Source organism: Sminthopsis crassicaudata, chromosome 1, assembly GCF_048593235.1.
Source record: "Sminthopsis crassicaudata isolate SCR6 chromosome 1, ASM4859323v1, whole genome shotgun sequence".
NCBI lineage: Eukaryota > Metazoa > Chordata > Mammalia > Dasyuromorphia > Dasyuridae > Sminthopsis > Sminthopsis crassicaudata.
The window spans coordinates 488,896,704-488,915,902 of NC_133617.1; the positions used below are offsets into that span (position 1 = coordinate 488,896,704).

General features: G+C 43.6%; 2 protein-coding genes across 5 annotated transcripts in view; one reads left to right on the forward strand and one right to left on the reverse strand.

The window, feature by feature from the left end:
- STX4 (syntaxin 4) overlaps positions 1 to 2,194 on the forward strand; it is a 23,718-nt gene extending 21,524 nt beyond the window's left edge. For both annotated transcript variants that reach the window (XR_012484631.1, XR_012484635.1), the window contains exon 13: positions 242 to 2,194. The gene's annotated coding sequence lies outside the window, so the exon portion shown is untranslated. The remainder of the gene's footprint in view (positions 1 to 241) is intronic.
- ZNF668 (zinc finger protein 668) lies at positions 1,129 to 19,084 on the reverse strand. 3 transcript variants are annotated; one of them, XM_074281378.1, is made up of 3 exons: positions 18,820 to 19,084; positions 3,590 to 4,267; positions 1,129 to 2,654 (listed from the first exon to the last, which is right to left on the reverse strand). In XM_074281378.1, the coding sequence occupies exons 2-3, from the start codon at positions 4,243 to 4,245 to the stop codon at positions 1,421 to 1,423; spliced, it is 1,890 nt and encodes a 629-aa protein (XP_074137479.1). In that variant the 5' UTR covers positions 4,246 to 4,267; positions 18,820 to 19,084; the 3' UTR covers positions 1,129 to 1,420. The 3 variants fall into 3 exon arrangements, with proteins under 3 accessions (XP_074137479.1, XP_074137478.1, XP_074137477.1); XM_074281377.1 differs by having other exon boundaries at positions 18,704 to 18,853; XM_074281376.1 differs by lacking the exon at positions 18,820 to 19,084 and adding an exon at positions 16,735 to 17,315.
- Between the last annotated feature and the right edge of the window lie 115 nt (positions 19,085 to 19,199).

Consider the following 19,199-nt stretch of genomic DNA (forward strand, 5'->3'; position numbering starts at 1 on the left):
TTGGGAACCTTAAATGCAAACTAGGGTATTTGAGGGGCAGCTAGAATTCAAATCTGGCTTCAGACTGGAGCTGGGTGACTTTGGGCAAGTCACTTAACACTCATTGTCTCAGTTTCCTCACCTGTAAAATAAGCAAGAAAATAGCAATCTATTCCAATATCTCTGTCAAGAAAACCCCAAATAAGGTCATAAAGACTCAGACACAACAGAAAAACAATAAAACTATGTTTTTCTTTTTTAGCTTTGGGTCTCCCTATCCCAACCAGGATTGAAGTACTGCAGCCACTCATAAGCCAGTTCCCCACTACCAAGACATGGAAGCTCCTGTTTCTGACCTGAGCCTCGGGCAACCTGATGACCTCCCACTCCCTAGAGCTCACCATATTTGTGCCAGACTGTGTGGACACCAATCAGTTTAGTTTATACTTGCTCAAAGTTCCCTGGATCAAGCAGTTCATCAGCCTCAGCCTCAGCCTCCCCCATAGCAGAGATCACAGGAATGTAGGCCCCTTATCATTTTCTGAATGTGTAACTTTGGACAAATTGCTTCATCTCATTTTCATTTAAAATGGGATGACAAGATAATACAAGGGCCCTTTCAGTTCTAAAACTCCATGATTAGTTGACTTTTTTAGGAGTTTCTGATCATTATTTGTTCTTTTTGTTCAGTCATGTCCCACTCTTCCTGAGTCTATTTGGGATTTTCTTGGCAAGCATACTGGAGTGGTTCGCCATTTTTTTCTCCAGTTCATTTTATAAATGAAGAAACTGAGGCAAACTGGGTTAAGTGACCTGCCTAGGAGGTCCCTCAGTTAAATGTCTGAGGCTGCATTTGAAATCAGGAAGATGTCTTCCTGACTTCAGGCCTGGCAATTTAATAACTAGGTTGGTCATCTGTAGAGAGAAGCCTCTAAGGTGATTGAAGTCCTAAGCCTGGGTGGTGGATGTTCTTGTTAATATACTCAGTAATGTTGGTTTAGAGCTAAGTTTTCATTCTGCTGACTGAAGTTCTGCTGGAATGCTGATGGGAAAGAATCCATGAGAAAGTGTGAGGAGGGGGATGAAACTTAGGGATGCAGGGATGTTACAGGGGACTCACTCTCCAAAAAAACAGACTATAGAGCAAACTTTAGAGCCAAAGCTTTTATTAAGTGCCACTGTGTTGGAACTGGCCTTTCAGGTTGTCTGCCCTCCCTACCACCACATCCTATCCTTCCAGTCTTCCCATCTTCTGAGAATGAGGCCTCTTCTCAGTCAAAGATGGTGCTAATGAAGTACTAAGAGAAGAATGAGAAGGTAAAACATCTGCAGGAACAGGAAGGAAACCCCAGAGTGGAGGAATGGCTGCTGGGAAACCAGGGAAAGAGTGAAGCTGAGAGGGGTGAGCCAGGAGGTGTGGAAAGCAGGCTGCTGGGGGCTTTCACGCTGCTCCTTCTTCTGGCATCCCCAAGAGGGCAACCAGCGGCTCAAGAGGAAGTTGGGGGGTGGAATGAGTGCGCTCATGTTTGCGGAGGTCACTGGCACTAAGGAAGGCCTTGGGGCACTGGGGACAGGCATGGGGACGGACATCACTGTGGGTACGGCTATGCTTACGTAACCCTGCCCTGTCCAGGAAGCCCTTTCCACACTGTGGGCAGGGGAATGGACGCAGTGCAGGGTGGGATCGCTCATGACGCCTAAGAGCCACTGCTGTTGGGAAAGATTCCTTGCATTCCCGGCACACATGCTGTGGCACTTCTGCGGTACCCAGGGGTTGCTCCTGGGCGGGGGGCCCACCCTCACTCTCACCCTCTGTTGCTGGTGCTGGGGCTTCTCCTGCCCCAGACTCCCTGAATTCTACCTGCTCCAGGGTCATGCCCACCACTTGCCACTGGGAGGCTACTACCCGGCCTGACTCTGTAGGGAGTCCTAGGAGCCCAGCCTGTGACTCCCCCAATTCCATACCCACTCCAGGAGCCACTGTGCTAGGTGGTGCCGGCCCTTCCACAGAGGTACCTGCAGGCAGTGTGACCCCTACGACTAGCTCCTGGGTGGCAAGACCTCCCACCATTTCCCCTCGATGGGTCCTCTCATGCTTCCTCAGGCTGGAGGACACCACGAAGGACTTGCCACAAGCAGCACAGTGGAAGGGCCGTTCCCCTGAATGGACACGCCCATGCTTGGTAAGACTGGCCCGCTCTGCAAAGGCCCGTCCACATTCCTCACAGCGGAAAGGCCGCTGGCCTGAGTGCACCAGGGCATGTCGCTTCAGGTCCCAAGAGGCCACAAAAGTCTTATCACATTGTGGGCACTTGAATGGTCGGTCGCCAGTGTGTACACGTCGGTGCATGGCTAAATCAGCTGGCTGACGGAAGTCCTTGTTGCACTTGTCACATCGATAGGGCTTGACCCCCTCATGGGCCCGCTGGTGGCGGCGAAAACTAGATGGATCAGAAAACATCCGGCCACAGCGTGGGCACAAGAAAGGCTTCTCCCCCGAGTGGGTGCGCTCGTGGCTCTGGTAGGAGCTGAGCTGCGTAAAGCCCTTCCCACAGGCTGGGCAGCGGTAGGGCTTCTGGGCAGCATGGATGCGTTGATGGCAGGTGAGGGAGGAGGACCGGGAGAAGCTCTTGCCACATTCAGAACAGAGGAATGGGCGTTCTCCTGTGTGAGATCTGAATTGGGGAGAAAAGGAAGGAAATACGCCAAGGGTAACATGTTAGCCTCAGTCTTTCCTACCAGCAAAGCTCCATTTCAGAGGTGACAACGCTCCCTCCAGTCAGAGTCCCAAACAGGCTATTCTGCCTCATTTTCTCCTCCTCTCTACTCAGAACCCAGAGATTTTCCCCTCACCTTCTCTTTCCAGGGTCTAAGCCAGTGGTCCTCAGACTTTTTAAATAGGGGCCAGTTCACTGTCCCTCAGATTGTGGGAGGGCCGGACTATAGTAAAAACAAAAGCTCACACTCTGTCTCCACCCCTCAGCCCATTTGCCATAACCCAGCAGGACCATAACCGTCCTCAGTGGGCCAGGCCGTAGTTTGAGATCCCCTGGTCTAAGGGTTCTGAGCTCCTTGCCTTCCAATTCCCCAAAGTTCTCCTTGGCACCAAACAGGAGGGATTCAATCCTGACCACAAAGTTTGGGCTCTAATTTCCATAACCCAAATTCTAGAATAGGAATTCTTAACTTTTTTTCTTTTTGGTTATGGACCCATTTCAATAAGCTGGTTAAGCCTATGAGATCCCTTCTGGGAATAATGTTTTTAAATGCATAAAATACATTGGATTTAAGGACACTAATTATACTGAAATGGTGGTAATCTATCCTTAAGCGACTCCAGGTTAAGAGCCCCTTTTACCCAATTAGACTTTCTGATGTGGAAAGGCTTTTGGAGGTATCCAGAGCCAGAATCTCCACTATCGCTTCCCAAATATCTATGTCAAGTGGCTATCAAACAGCTTCTTATTCCCGGATTTCCCCTTATATCGGTCAGAGGTCAATCCCTCTCCCTCAATCTGCCTCACTTCTGAGTAAGCGGAACCAGCTGAAATCTGCTTATCCACCAAAAGCCTGAACCATCTGTCCCACGCCGGCGCCCCTCCCCCCTCACCTCTCATGGTTGCGCAGGTCCTTGAGCTCTGCGTAGGCTTTGCCACAGCGTGGGCAGCCGTAGGGCCTCAGACCAGCGTGCGTGCGCCGGTGCTTGCGGAAGACGGAGGGGTCAGCGAAGCACTTGCCGCAGTCTGCGCAGGAGTAGGGCCGCTCCCCGGTGTGGCAGCGCTGGTGGATCTTCAGCTTGGACAGGGTGCCGTAGGCCTTGGGACACTGTGGACAACGGAAGGGCAGCTCGCCCGTGTGGGACGCCAGGTGCACCCGCAGGCACACGGGCTGCATGAAGCGCCGGCCGCACTCCGGGCACGGGAAGGGCTTCTCTCCAGTGTGGCTGCGCCCGTGGCTGCGCAGCTCGGGAGCTGTCTTGTACGCCTTGGGGCACAGCGAGCAGGCAAAGGGCCGGGGCTTGGGAGCCGGCTCCCCATCCTCCCCACTGCCTGGGCCCTCCGAGTTCCCTGGGGGGGGCCCTGGATCCCCGCCCCCAGCAGCATTCTCCTCAGGGTTGGGCCCAGGACTGGGAGCATGGGTGGCAGCATGCCGGGCAGCCCGAGGGGCATTGGGGAAAGTCTTGGAGCAAGAGAGGCACTTGAATCGTCTACCGGCTCTGGTGTAGCCTGGGTGGGGCGGCGAAGCTTCCACCTGCTCCACTTCCATGGGGGTTTGGGGTGAGCCTCCCCTGGAATGGAGAGAGGACACAAATTAGAGCCACACCCCAACAGAAGTCACCCACCTATCACTGGTAGTTCCTCCCTTTGGGAAAACCATTCCAAGAGTAATTCTACCCCTGGGCAACGCCACAGTTCCTTAAGGGGATGAAACATGGGTAAAGAATTACACTACTCAATAATTCTTAATGATACATTTCAACAGTGAATTAGAAAGACGCAAAATTGGTGCTGACTGAGGTCTTGAATCAGAAATGTCTCAGAGAAGAGAAGAGTAAGTTTTGTGGCTTGGGTTTTGTATGCAACGGTGCTGGAAAAGTGGCACCATATTGTGCAGAGCTTCGAATGCCAGAAAGAGGAGTTCTTTCTCCCCCGACCCACCTTCCCCCAACAAAAGTCTTTATTAACAGGCATTAATTCAATTATCGATAATTACTTCCTTCATTAATCTCCAAGCCACCACTTAAGCCCTTAGGGAAGTCACTGGGTTTCCTGAGAAGCCAGGTACAATTTTGTTTAATGAGGCAATTAGTCTGTGGGGATATTTTACCCCATTCCACCCAGAGGAGGAAAAGCTGACCCAAGGTAGTAGCTTCCACTGAAAAGAAGCAGGCAGGAAGTTCAGCCAGAATAACTAGAATCCCCAGTTCCGAATTTTGCCCTTCCTTTTCAGGATCAGTTCAAATCCATGCAATCTACTCTGATTATTTCAGGATGCATATAGTAGGATCTTATTGTCTGGAACAAGAAGGTCCTTTGGAGATCATTTTAGTCACTCTCTTTCCCTCTAATTCAACAAAGAGGCAAACAGCCACTTAGATATAGGAAATAACTGGGCCAAAGTAATTTCAGTAACAATAATTACAATCAGGATTGAAATTCAGGTCCTTCTGGACTCAACACTACACCCCATGTACCGTTTTTATTTGTACAGTATTAGGACAGGAGACCTAAGAGATCATTTTGGGCAAAATTTGATGAGCAAAACATAATGTTCATCCCCTAGGAAAACACAATCTAATTTTAAACATAAATAAAGCAGATATGATAGGAAATCAAAGAAAAGTTAAGAGTGTTTTTTTTTTCAAGTCTAAAAAAGTAAGGATGGTTAGTAATATCAAAGAAAGTAAAAATGAATAAACAGTTTAGGAGGAGAAGCAGGAATAAATAGGAAAAGCCTCCTTAATCCTAAGAATGGAGGCTGGCTTTAGACTTTTCTCCTCAGATGTTTTGGTCCTCCTGGTTTTCACTACCAACTTGGTTTTTTGGATCTCAGTTTCCCCAGCTATTAAATCAAGAACTTAAGTTAAATGACCTGAATTCCCTTCCTTCTCTATCACCTTTGATTTTATGATATTCATAAGAAAGGAGGAGCCTTCTGGGCAGAGGAGTGACATAGTCAAAGCAGAAATGCAGGGGCACTAGTCTGGTGGAAACTAAAAGCAGGGGGACCAGTTAAGGGGCTGTTGCAGTAATGTAGGTGTGAGTTGATGAGACATTGGTTAGTTAAAAGATGATAATAGAAAAGAAGGAAAAGTCACTTTGAGGAATTAATACAGTTAGTGACAGATTGGATCTAGAGATCAGGCAGGGGAATGAGTAAGAGCCACCTCCCAAATTTCCTGATTATCTTCAAGAATGGAAGGGGAAATAGCAGTATCCCAGACAAATAGGAAAAATTAGGACTTACTGGACAAGAGAAACTTCCATTTTAGACATGTTGGATTTCAGGAACATTCAGTCACTCATTAAAATATCCCTTGTGCCCAAAGCACAATGCCGAATAAGACAAATTCCCTGTTATCATAGAGTTTACTGTCTATCAGAGGATGGGGGCATATACAGGAAAAAACAATTATAAATCACTATTTTAAGTAGTTATTGCATTAGAGAGCTATCAAGAACTTTTTAAGAAATGAGAGGGCAAAATAATTACCAGCTTGAGGGGGAAGAGTGTGAGAATCAGAAAAATTTTCACAGATTTTAAATTGAGTTTTAGGGGATGGATAGGAATCAAATGGTAAAAGAGCTTAGGGAATCTTAAAAATAAACTACACATGAGAGATCACAGAGCTTATTTGGGGAATAACAGTCTGCTACAAGAACATGAACATATAATGATAATTGACATTCATATAATGTTTTTAAGACTTACAAAGCATTTTAGTTATACTATCTCATCCAAGAGGAAGTTGGAATATGCAAGACTGGACCTGGGGAAAGACTTCAGGCTACAGACATATATTTGAGTTCAGAGTCATCTAGATAGAAATGATCAGTGAAGCTTATGACTATGTGGTCATCTGCACAAAAATGAAGGGATGAGATCACCAAAGTTGATGAGCATCAAACCTTGATGAAGAGAAATATTGAAGATATATAAAGAGGCTAGTGGGTCCACAAGGTAGAGAAGTTAAAAAGAATTATATTGTGCCAAGGAAAACTGAAGAGTTTGGAATAAGGATTAGTCAAAAGTATCCAGTTGAGGTGACTAAGGTCCAAGAAAAAAACAATGGCTGAAAGATAAAAAAGTCATTGGTTGCAGAAAGATCTTGGGAAACAAAGGTGGCAGATGACAGACTACATGGAATGATGAGCACCAAGTACATTTAACTCTGATTTTACTTTAAATTATTTCATATTATCACAGAGATCTCAGAATGTTCCTTCAAAGTCATCTAATCTCTAACTGATAAAAAATTCTTATGTACAACATCCCCCTCTTTTATACATAAGGAATATACTACTTCAGGATGGCTCTAATAGTTAAAAAGTTGTTTCATATATTGAATTAAAATCTCAGGTACAACTTTTTACCTATTTCATCTCTCTGGGGAAAAGCAGAAAAACACTTGAAAACAGTTACTATGCCTTCTTTAGTGTCTTCAATTGAAGAAATCTTTATATGATAGGGTCTTCCAATTCTCTCACCATCCTCTTCTCTCAGACATGCTTAATATTGTTATGATCCTTCCTAGAATGGGGTGTCTAGAACTGAACCAATACTACAGATATAGTCTAAGCAGTGTTCACAGGACCCATCACCTCTCTATGGTAGGGAAGGTTGTAACTGAAACTTTTTTCCCCCAATAACAATAACTTCTAGGGAACTTTGATGGAGAAGTTCTTTTCACAATGAGCAGTTGTCGATTTATGCCTCTCCTGAGCCCTTTTTGTATTAAATTAACTTTTTTTTTTTTTTGTGCTGGGTCCCAGTTCTTCCTATAAAATCTACCACCTTTGCTTCCATCTTTTGAATATGTCTCTTTAAAGTCCAAGTAGATCATTAAGTGGCTTTTGTTGTTCCCATGCTCCTTCTATCTATCCCATATAGCTACAGTAGTTATTGCTTAGATATCCATCAAATTGTCCTTTGTTTCTCCTTCCATTAATCCTCAACCAAATTCTCTCTGCCATGCTTTCCCATTTCTGGTTTGTGTATTTCCACACATTATATTACCTTCTTGATATATAACATTTCCCCACTGTCCCTTTTATCTAATCTGTTTCTTTTGGCATGCAGAAGTTATAATCCCAAGGAATCTATTGATACCTATTGAGATCAAATTGCCTGTTCTCAGAGTTTATTATTGTCCATACTATATGCATTGTGTATATATATATCTGAGGCCTTAAATACTGTTATTTTCACTATTAGTCTATGTGCTACTTGCCCTAATGGCTTTTTGTGAGCAATCTTCTCTTTCCATTTTCAATTTAAAGATTTCCTAATAAGATCTTGTGGGGATTAAAATTGTCCATCTAGGAAGTGGATATCTTCAACATAGAGAAGAACTAATCCAATTCCAATTGATCGATGATGGACAGGATCAGCTACATCCAGAAAAGGAACACTGGGAAATGAGTGTAAACTGTTATTTTTACCTTCTGAATCCAATTCTTCCTGTGCAACAAGAAATTCAGTTCTACACACACACATACAAAAAGAAATGACCAACAGGAAGAATACAGAGAGGCTTGGAGAGACATCAACTGATGCTGAGTGAAACGAGCAGAACTAGGAGATCATTATACAATTCTTCCTTTGCAACAACAACAACAAAATTCAGTTCTGCATGTATATATTGTACCTAGGATATACTATAAGATATTTAATATGTATAGAATGCCTGCCATCTAGGGGAGAGGGTAGAGGGAAGGAGGGGAAAAATTCGGAACAGAAGGGAGTACAGAAGGATAATGTTATAAAAAATTTACCTATGCATATGTACTGTCAAAAAATTTTATAATTATAAAATTAATAAAAAAATTGTTGTTCATCTTTAAAAAAAAAAAAATGTCCATCTACAATAAAAGAGACAGGCAGGCCTCTGAGCCAATAGCATTTTGTTAAAAGATCCATGGTCTCTGAAGTGGATCTCAGATCTTCCTCACAATCTGAGATGCCCCCTTCTTCTGGGGCCTTACATTTATGTAGAGAACACTCTAAATCGTCTATACAAAGTAGAATCCCATTGGTTGATCTTCCTAAGAGAATAAAAAATGATGACTCAGCTAGAAATGGTAGGGAAGTGGGGGTGGGAGTGGTGTCCTTAGGTAGGACAAAGCATAGGATATCTCCACTAAATGGTCATAAAATGCTCATTTGCTTACGTTGGACAAAAGAGAATGGTCTGGAGATAGAAAACTAAGTTTGGGAGACTTTCCATGTAATTGAGTCATCACTGGGCTTGGTCACCATGACAAGGAAAAACAAGGGTGGAAGGCCTCTAGTTAGCTTTCTATGATGAAACAAGTGAACTTAGAATCTGCAATTAATAGTCTGGGACCCAATATGCAGAATTTATAATCACTATTCCTATGGAATCATATCTAAGTGATTAATACTGATTAGAATAAAGTAAGGGTCCAAATGAATTATTTATTACTACCTAGAATTACCGACCTTTTATATGTGTTCTCCATTCCTAGCCAAGAAGGGACTATTCTTCTATCTTAAGCCCTTCTCTAGAAAACCAAGGCCTCTTTCAAATAATATTTTCTTAACTTGCTATTTATTTCTCATAACCATCTTTTTTTCCACCTTAAGTATCTATTTGTAATCCCCAGGATCTGTGCCCACAAGCTCTCTGGATCAATGTACAGGATACCACTAACCCTAGCTATGTTTGTAGGGTTTCTTCTGATGGTATTATTATTATTATTTTTTTTTTTTGCTGAGGCAAATTGGGATTAAGTGACTTGCCCAGGGTCACATAGCTAGGAAATGTTAAGTGTCTGAGACTAGATTTAAACTCAGGAACTCCTGACTTCAGGGCTGGTGCTCTATCCACTGTACCACCTACCTGCCCCTTCTGATGGTATTATTTGCCTTCATATGGATAAGTGGTAGTAGAAAGTAGTTACCAGTCATCAGTTTCCAGAGGTTCCCAGGTGTGTTCCTGATAGAACTCTCTTCAATCATTTTGATTTATATCCTGCCCCTGGATGGCGTTAGAGGGGAAAGTGAGGCAGATGACCTTGCCCAGCCCTCCCTCCCTCAAATCCAATTCACTTGCATGTCATGATGAGACCTTCCTGATGTCATGGTCCTTTTCAAGAGAATGGACAAACAACAGCAGCCAGAAGAAGAACTCTATTGTTATAACAACAACAAAGTGTTTTGTGGCTTTACACACACACACACACACACATACACACACACACACACACACACACACACACACACACACACACACACACACACACACACTTTTTTCAGCCATTTCAGTTATGTTTCATTCTTCATGTCCCCATTTGGGATCCTTAGCTTTGGAAGACAAAGTGTCTCATAATATCTTGACACTTAGCAAAGGTACTGAAGTGGTTTGTCATTTCCTTCTCCAGCTTATTTGACAGATTAGGAAACTGAGGCAAACAAGGTTAAGATTTACAAAGCCAAATTTAAACTCAGTTCAGACTCCAGACCAGAAACTTTATCCCCTGCATCACCTAGCTGCTACACACATATATTTACAATTTGATCCTTTGCACATCCTTGTGAAGTGGGTAGAGAAGATATTTATCTTTGTTCCAAATGAAAAAGATTCAGAGGGTTTAGGTGATTTGTCCAATGGAATACAGCTAAGAAGGAACAAGTTGAAACACAATAGGGAAGTTAATCCTCTCATTATATTATACTTGTCTCTCACATTTGTGTCACATTAACAGTTGGTCACCTTATTACCCCTCAGCAGGTAGTCTTTAGATTCAATGACTGATTCAGTAGTAATGTAATATGAGTTAAGAGAGCTGTATTCTGGCTAAAATGTTGCTGCAGTTCGACATTTAGACATTGTTCCCCTCTAAGCCTCAATTTCCTTTTCTGTAAAAAACAGATTAGATTAGGTGGAGCCTTTCTTGGCTCTAATACTTTAGGATTCTACTCCCCAAATCAGGCCAAATCTACTGAACCTTACTGATGGAAGAACATCAGTAACATATCCCCCAGACCCTCTGCTTCCTCCAGGAGAGCTGATGTAAGGGGGAGGGAGCTGTGTGTTGGAGAGAAAAGAGATAAAGCATTTCAGGCAGAACAGTATTTGCCACCTTCTGCCTAGGAGCAGAACTCTTCTGGAAGGAGAATCAAGGTCTCTCTAAAAGATCCTTGGTAAATCAGGGGGGAAATAGAGTCGTTTGAAAAGTAGAATCTGAATTGAGAGTGGCTGAAATTAGAAGTAAAGTCTTCTCAGAGATAAACACAAAAGTATTCTAAGAACCTAAACCTTCTTAAAAACCTCATGTATAGCATACTTTAGGTTGCTTCTCTGATTCAAAGTTCCATGGCTGCTTTAAGAGATCAAGACCAAACTCCTTGGCCTAAGATTCAGAGCCCTCTGTAATCAGCCTTCTTTCTCAGTGCTTACTTACCAGAGAAGAAACTCCTCTGAATATATATCCTGGAGACCTGCTTTCAGCTGAAAAGTACCCCATCCTACTTTTTTCCCTTCTCTCCATTCAACTCAATAAAAAATGATTTGATGAATGAATGACAGCTCTGTGCCAGACACAGTGCTAGGAACGACAGAGTCCAGGGCAAATTCTTCCTTTCCTTGGAGACCAAGTTAAAGTCTCACTTTTCAAAAATTCTTCATATGTTACAGTACAGGCTAATCCTATTATCATTTATGGTAATTTTCACTCACTGATTCTACTTCTGCCCTCTAGAGTTATACTGAACAGGTCTATGCTTGTCCTTGTCCAACCAATAGTTTGACAGCTCTTGGAAAGTAATGATCATGTATCTACTAAGTCTTTTTCAGGATAACATACTCAACATTCCCAGAGGTATTCTTCATATTTCTTTTTGTCTTCCCATAGTACTCAGGTCAGGGCTGGGAACATAATAAGGACTTTCTCGGACAGATTTTTTTATTTGAATGAATTAGTGGCTGCAGAAAAGAGTAGAAGTAAAAGAAAAAGAGGGGATTTGGTTGCTTCACTTTCTTTCATTCTCTACCCCATCCCTTTTCCCCCTTCCTGGAATCTTGGCACCCATTTTGTCAGGGCCAGGCAGCTGAGCCCTACATAGGATCAAGGATAAACAAATAAGATTGGCTAACAAGCCCAGTCTATTTCATTATCAGCTTAGCTGGGATGAGAGAAAGAGGATTGAGGGATAGGAAGGCAATGGGATGGGATTATGGTAGATCCCATTTAGAGCTTTGGAGTAGCTGGTTTTGTAAGAGAAAAAGAATTGGAAGAACCTAATTATCACAGCTGGGAAGAGATCTCCTGAAGAATCCTCTTTTTCAGGCAGGTAGTTTGTAAAAGCTCCTACACCCATGAGATCATTGTGGTGATGTTGTTTGAACTACATTAGAATCCCAGTTCTTTGGGTCATTCTGAATCTCAAGTCCATTTTTCAAATTCATCTTCTCAAACCCTAGTTTTATGATGTCACTGTCCTGCTCCAAAGCTTTCTGTAGGTCTCCACTGCTTAGAAGAAAGAGGTTAAGTATTTTTATTTGGCTTTCATCCTCAATTTCATCCCTGCCCTCAATTTGGTCTAACTCAAAATTTCCACATTTAACAGCCAGAATTGCAGCAATACTTTCTAGTTCCAAACTTTTCCAGCCCAGAACCAGGATAAAAAGCATATGTTGGGGCACCTAGGTGCCACAGTGGATAGAGCACCAGCCTTGAATTCAGGAGGACCCGAGTTCAAATCTGGTATCAGACACTTAACACTTTCTAGCTGTGTGACCTTGGGCAAGTCACTTAACCCCAGCCTCAGGGGGGGGGGGGGAAGCATATGTTCACCCTCCCCTTCCCATGCTTCCCAAGCAAGTTGTTAAATCTTTAGTGTAACACATCTACAAACATCACATGGATTTTCTAGTATTAATAAAGTGTGCCTTTATAGAAAATCAGATTAATAAAGAGTGCATCATTTCAAGACTCTCCCCCTCCTTCCACATGTTGTACCCTAGGGAGATATCTATATTCCCTATCCCAATCCCCAGTCTGACCCTCCCTGCTCTGGTTATCCAAATGCTACATCCTTTTTGTCTAAGACCTACCTTCTCCACAAAGTCTCCCCCCCTCCTTGCACTGTATGAAATAGTCATTGAACAAAAAGGTGACTGGATTTCCAGTCAGGAATCCTGGGTTCAAATCCTGATTCAGCCACTTAAAAGCCATGTAAATCTTCTGACCTCTTTGGGACTCACTTTGTAAAAATGAAGATAACATCTCTAACAGATTAATAGTAAAGGAAAAACTTTATTATGTCTTAAGATGTTTTAAGAACTTATAAAGAACTTGGGGCAGCTAGATGGCATAGTAGATAGAGTACCAGCCCTGGAGTCAGGAGGATGTGAGTTCAAATCCAGCCTCAGATTCTTAACACTTACTAGCTGTGTGACCAGAGTCACTTACCCCCAATTGCTTCAACATTACCATAACCTTGTTCAAGGTTTGTATGTCTGGCCTTCCAAGCTGATTAAGACCATTGAAGGCTGGGACTTTCTTTTCTCTTGTATACCCCAAGGATAATGCCTTAGCCAAACAGGTTCTCAACGATTTCTTGATTGACATAGGCATGAGATCATAGCAAAGCAAGACCCTTTTTCTCTAGGTCTCAGTTAACATCTGTAAAATAAAGGATTTGGACTAAACTATCTCTTCCCTTCCATAATTAAAATCTAATGATTCACTCAGGGTCAATTTTGGCAGTACTGGAATGAGTGGATGATTTAGGCCAAGGTACATATACCTTTGGGGAAAAAAAAAAAATCAAATGGGATGGAAGATGAGAGTTGGTGCCAAGCTTGTCTCCAAGACTTTGGGGCTTTGGATGTTGGGGGAGAAGTGATGAACAAAGAGCTCTTTGGAGTACTGAGCTATGGGTGTTTTTTCCCCCTTTGTATCTCCCTTGCCTTCCTTTATACATAGCATTATCTGAATTGAAGGATTATATAATTTAGCTCTTACAAGGGACTTTAAAGATAATCTAATCTAACCTTCTAATTTTACAAATGAGAAAACTTGAGGCCTAAAGGATAGGGATAATTTCTTATGATATCTAACAATTTCTTCTGAAATAAGGATATGTAACTGGGCAAAAAGAAAATTCAGTGAAGATGAGGATGGGAAAGAAGGATGTTGGAGGAAAATCAAAAGTTAGACATGGTCTTGAGGCTATTTCTTTTAAAAATTCATTTATTTAAAACTTTAATACAAAATAGAAAAAAAAGAAAAGAAAAATATTGCCATGTGCATAGTAGAACACAAGAGGGGATTCAAAATATAAGACAAATTTTCATTCCAAGAAAGCCTATATAATAAATGCTATACATTGTGTTGAAAGCTGTCTATATTTTGCTTCCTTGTAGGTTTTCGCTTGTTATCTGCGGTGTACTTTTTACATTATTCTTTTTCCCCTTTTCTCCTACCTCCTCCAAGAAGGCTACAATTAAGCAGAGATATATTTATATATAAACATATATATACATAGGTATCTATACTTATATATATTCATATACTTCTATATAAGGCTATATACTATGCTTATTTATCCAGTTTCTCTGAAAGTAGATAACATCATCCTTCACATGTCCCTGAATTCCATATTTTTCTAAATCCACTAGCTCATCATTTCCTATACCACAGCAATATTCCAACTTTATACTATCTAGTTATTTTAAATTCTAAAATAATATCAATTAATATGGCTGACATATGATATAGAGTCCCTATTTTTCTCTTTTGACGAAATCTATTTTTAATTTTGTCTGAAATCAATGACTATTACATCGAATTTTTTTCTAATAAATTCTACTCATGATTATGTTTGTATGTATCTTATTTCTTATCTCTGCTGACTCCTCAGTTTTACTTGTACCTACTACCTTGCCTTGCTAATATTTAACCTAACCCCTCTTATTCTCTCCCCCACATTCCCTTCATTATCCCTTTCCCACCAATATATAACTCTCATTGAATTCCTGTTAATCTATCCACCTTTCTATATTACCCTTATCTTATTCCCTCCTCTTTTTTTTATGAAATTAGATTTTTCTATATGTGTTGTTCCTTTTTTCCAGATGAGTAAAGTTCCATATTATCAAGCTTCTTTTACTACCTAATTTCTGTGCCAGTTTTTCTTCTTGTATCTCATTTGTATAATACAATTACTCTTTTTATTTTTCCTACACAGTTTTGATTTTTAAATCAAATTGGGGTAGAACTTTTTGAGCTCTACCTCAATCTTTCTTGAATTACCCAATTACTAATGACAATCTTAGGCACATGGTTTATACTTCCACAGATAAAACAAAAAGTTTTAAAACAAATTCATTTTTGATGTTTACCTTAAATTTCTCTTAGATCTTATATGTCAAATTCACTATTGAGTTCAGGGTCTTTTTGCAACAAAATCCTGAAAGTCTGACAAATAACTGCATGTCCATTTTTTTCATTCAGGATCATGCTTAACTTTTCTGGGTATGTTATTTATGGCTCTAATCCTCAATCTTTTGCTCTTTGATGTAGTCTTTCAAAACCTACATACAAGTCTTTCAATGCAACCATCATGCTATGTCTTACGTGATTCTAAATGTGCCTCTGTCATATATAAACTGGGTTTTTCCCTTGTTGCTCATATTATTTTCTCTTTGATCTGGAGGTTTCAGAATTTGGTTATGACATAGGTTTTCCTTGTAGGATCTCTTTCATGTGGTGATCTGTGAAATCTTTCTATTTTTATTTCCCTCCCACTTGTTCTAATGCTTCAGGACAATTTTTTTCCCCTTTTCTCTGAGGCTGGGGTTAAGTGACTTGCCCAGGGTCACACAGCTAGGAAGTGTTAAGTGTCTGAGATAAGATTTGAACTCGAGTCCTCCTGAATTCAAGGCTAGTGCTCTATCCACTACGCCACCTAGCTGCCCCCTAGGACAATTCTTTAATTTTTTTCTTGTATCAAGACTTTTTAAAAATTGTATCTTTCAGGTAGTCCAATTATTATTATTTTTTTTTCTTGATCTGTTCTCCAGATATTTTGTTTTTGTTATGAGATGTCTTATATTGTTTTCTATTTTTTCATTCTTTATATTTTATTATTTCTTGGTCTCATTACTTTCTTGGTTTCCCCTTGCCCAATTCTAGTTTTCAAGGAGTCATTTTCTTCCTTAAGATTCTAGATTTCTCTTTCTAGTTTACTGATTTTCATCATCCTATCTTTCTTGAATTAAAATTTTTTTTTCTTCAATCTTTCTCACTTGATTTCTAGTCTTTTTTTGAGTTCTACAAATTATTTTTGGTGAGGTAATTAACATTACTTTTTGAGTAGAAGAGGCCTGATTTACTTCAGGATCCTCCTCTGAAGATGAACCCCAATCTTCCTTATTCCCATAGTAACTTGCTATAGCTGGGTTCTTTCTCCTTTGATTACTCTTTTTTGGGGGGAGGAGGTAACAAATTGTTGGTGTAGTCACCTCTGGAGGGGATTGGGGGAATGTGCCTCTGGCCTCAGGTCCTCCTTCAGTTCTCTGGCCTGGAACCCAAGCGGAGAAGCCCACCCTCCTGTCAGTGGCCCCTGACCGGCAGTGTGCCCCAGTGTTTCCTCATTCACCGGTCGGATTCCCTCAGGGCCCTATCCCAGTAGCACAGCGGGCCGCCATTCCTTATCTGCAGAAGCTCCCTCTAGTTTCCCCATTCAGATGCCACTCTCCACACCATCTTCAAAGTGAAAACCCCTGCGGCTCAGGCTGAGGCTACCCCAAGGCTTACCATTTGCCACTAGCCTTGAAGTCTTCCCTTCACCTGGGTAAACCTCCGTCTGTCTCTCTCTTAGATCTTGCAATCCCAGGAGAAGCACAGTTCTGCCCCAGTTTTCACTTGTTTTTAGCGCTCGCTCTTCTCCCTGAGGTGAAACTTTGTTTCCCAGAAGGGGAATGTTCTGCTCCTTACCCTGGCCCCTATATCTAGGACTCCGAGGCAGGAGAGAGATGTGAATGCAGCTATGCTCCTTTCTTACCTGGCTCATGTTTTGTTCCTTTTCATCTCATCGCGATCTTTCCTGACTTAGAGAATCAGGAGTCACTGAATCACGGATTTAAAGCAGAAATGGACCTCAGAGAGCCCAGGAGAAGCAGTGACTTCTCTTAGTGCCTGCAACTAAATCATCCTCAAGGTCCCTGATGGCCCAGAGGCCAATGACCGAGAAGGAAACCCCAGGCACGAGCTTTCAATGAACGAAACTCAATCTTCTCAGCCCTCGTTTGTGAACACTTTTGGCAGTTTCAGGCGTAGCAAAGGCCAGAAATTCCCACTCTCTCAGCACCAAACTGTACCAGCTTCTTATAGAGGACCCCCGAGCCAAGTCCACAACTTTCGGAGCGGAGGAAGGAGTCCTCACCAAATCCCACACCTCCCCAGCGGGCCCGGCCACGCCTTCCTACCGAGGTCCGAGCTGGGAACGGTCCATTCAGGAGCAACGCCCCTCCACTGCCTGCAAAGGTTGGGCTCTAGGACCCAGCAGACGTAAAAAGCCTCTCCAGCCCCAAAGCCCCTAGATTACAAAGTCCGACCCCGACAGGCAGGGACAGTTCTTGGGGGAGGTGTGGACAAGTCCGGCTGGAGGACTGAGGAAAGGGAATCGGGCCGGGCCGGGGGGTGGGGGGGGGGGGTGAGCTGCGAGGGCAGTTACAAAAGGGAGCACCAGGCTGGAGCCGCAGGGGAGGGGGCGTGAGGGAGGAAGGGGAGAGAAACAAGACACACCCCCTTTCAGTCCCCAGGAACAGCCCAGGGTCGGAGGAGGGGCGATTCTTTTTAGGCTGGGTAGTCACAAAGGACCTACTCAGCCAATCTGGCTGGAAAACCGGGGGCGAGAATGAGATCATATACAAATGTTTTGTTTTAAGGCCCTAAGGCGCATAAAGAAATCGAGTCCTGGCCCCTCATTTTACAATTCTAGGGTTGGGATTCGAATCCAGATCTTCCTACTTGGCATTACCGCGCCAAGTCCTGACTCAGTCACTGACCGCGCCGCAAGCCCTTGGCTAAGTCCCTTCCTTCAGCCAAAGCCTCAGCTTCCTCATCTGTATGAATGGGCTGGGGAGGGGGGACAGGACTATGCCTCAGTTCCTTCATCAGCAAAATGAGATAGACAGCCGGACCCTAAAGGTCCCTCCGGCTTTAAACTCCCACGGCCTCCCGTTCCCCTTCCGGCGCTAACATCCCGCGCCAAAGCTTTAATCGCGAAAGCGAAATCAGCTGGAGCGACAGGAGGTTACCCTCCTCTTTCCCTCCTTCCCCCCTTCCCCAGCTCAAAGGAGAGCCGCAGGGGACCTCGAGGCCTCTGGACAAAGACCGGCAAGATGGCGGTCTTTAGGACCGGGGGAGGGGCGACCACGGCGAAAGCAAAGCCTTCTACAGAGCCGGAGGCGGATTTAGGAGGGGCTGGCTCCTGGGATACCGAAGAAACTGGGGCCGAGTCAAGGAGGGAAGCAGGCGGAGCAGGAGGAGAGAGGAGTGCTAGGGGTTAGGGAGCCGAGGTACTCAGCGCTGCAATTCCCGGGACAAAAGAGAGGCCTCTAAAATGGCGGTCACTAGGACCAGGTTAAGAAACCATACAGCATGTTTCTCAACACGCTGGGCCTAGGAGCGTAAGGAAAGCAGCGTTCTGTGAGCCTTGCTCCAGGGTCTGGCTTGGAGCTTGGAAGCCCTGGAGCTGCCGCGTCCGGTCGCGCCACACAAAGGCATGCAAAATGGCGGTCTCTAGGACCATGCTGGGCCGAGTCTCAGCGGCTGGGGGCAATGGTAATCCCTGGACACCGCACAGAAATGGAATAGGCGTGGGTTAATGAATGGGGGATGGGAGGGAAGTAAAATGAGGTGTCAAAGGGTTTACTAGCCTCCAGGCCCAGAATCAATGCAGAGTACCTGCTTCAGCAAAATGTCAGACCTCAATGAACCAAGTAAAAGGCAATTTAGTCCACACATACCCCCTCCCATTTTACGGATGGGAAAACTGAGTCCATCTGTGACGACCCGAACCAACGGGACTTCCATGACCCAAGTTGCACAAGGCACGTTCCAGGGTCGCGCTCACGGCTCTTACCTGGGGGAGCCTGACGCGCTCTCGGCTGCAGTAGCTCCAGAGGACAGAGCCGGAGCTCCCGCTAGAAATAGGGCCGGCGCTAGGACCCAGCGGGGGAGATGGGAGGAGAGCAAGGCACCGGAAGTGGGGAGTATTCTCCCGCTAAGAGGGAGGGGGAAGGGTTTAGGCGGGGCCCCTAAGAGAGAAAGAGGATGGAAAATGTAATTGGCTCGCAATAGGCGGAGACTAACGGAAATAAAATCCGAGAGGGTTCGAAAGCCACTACTAGATGTTAGAAGAGATGTTCCTTTGTGGGTAAAACTCTTGGAAGAGAGTCGAGGACCAAGCGCACCCCCTCAGCTGTCATTGAGTGGGGAAAGATTTAGGCGAAGCACACATAA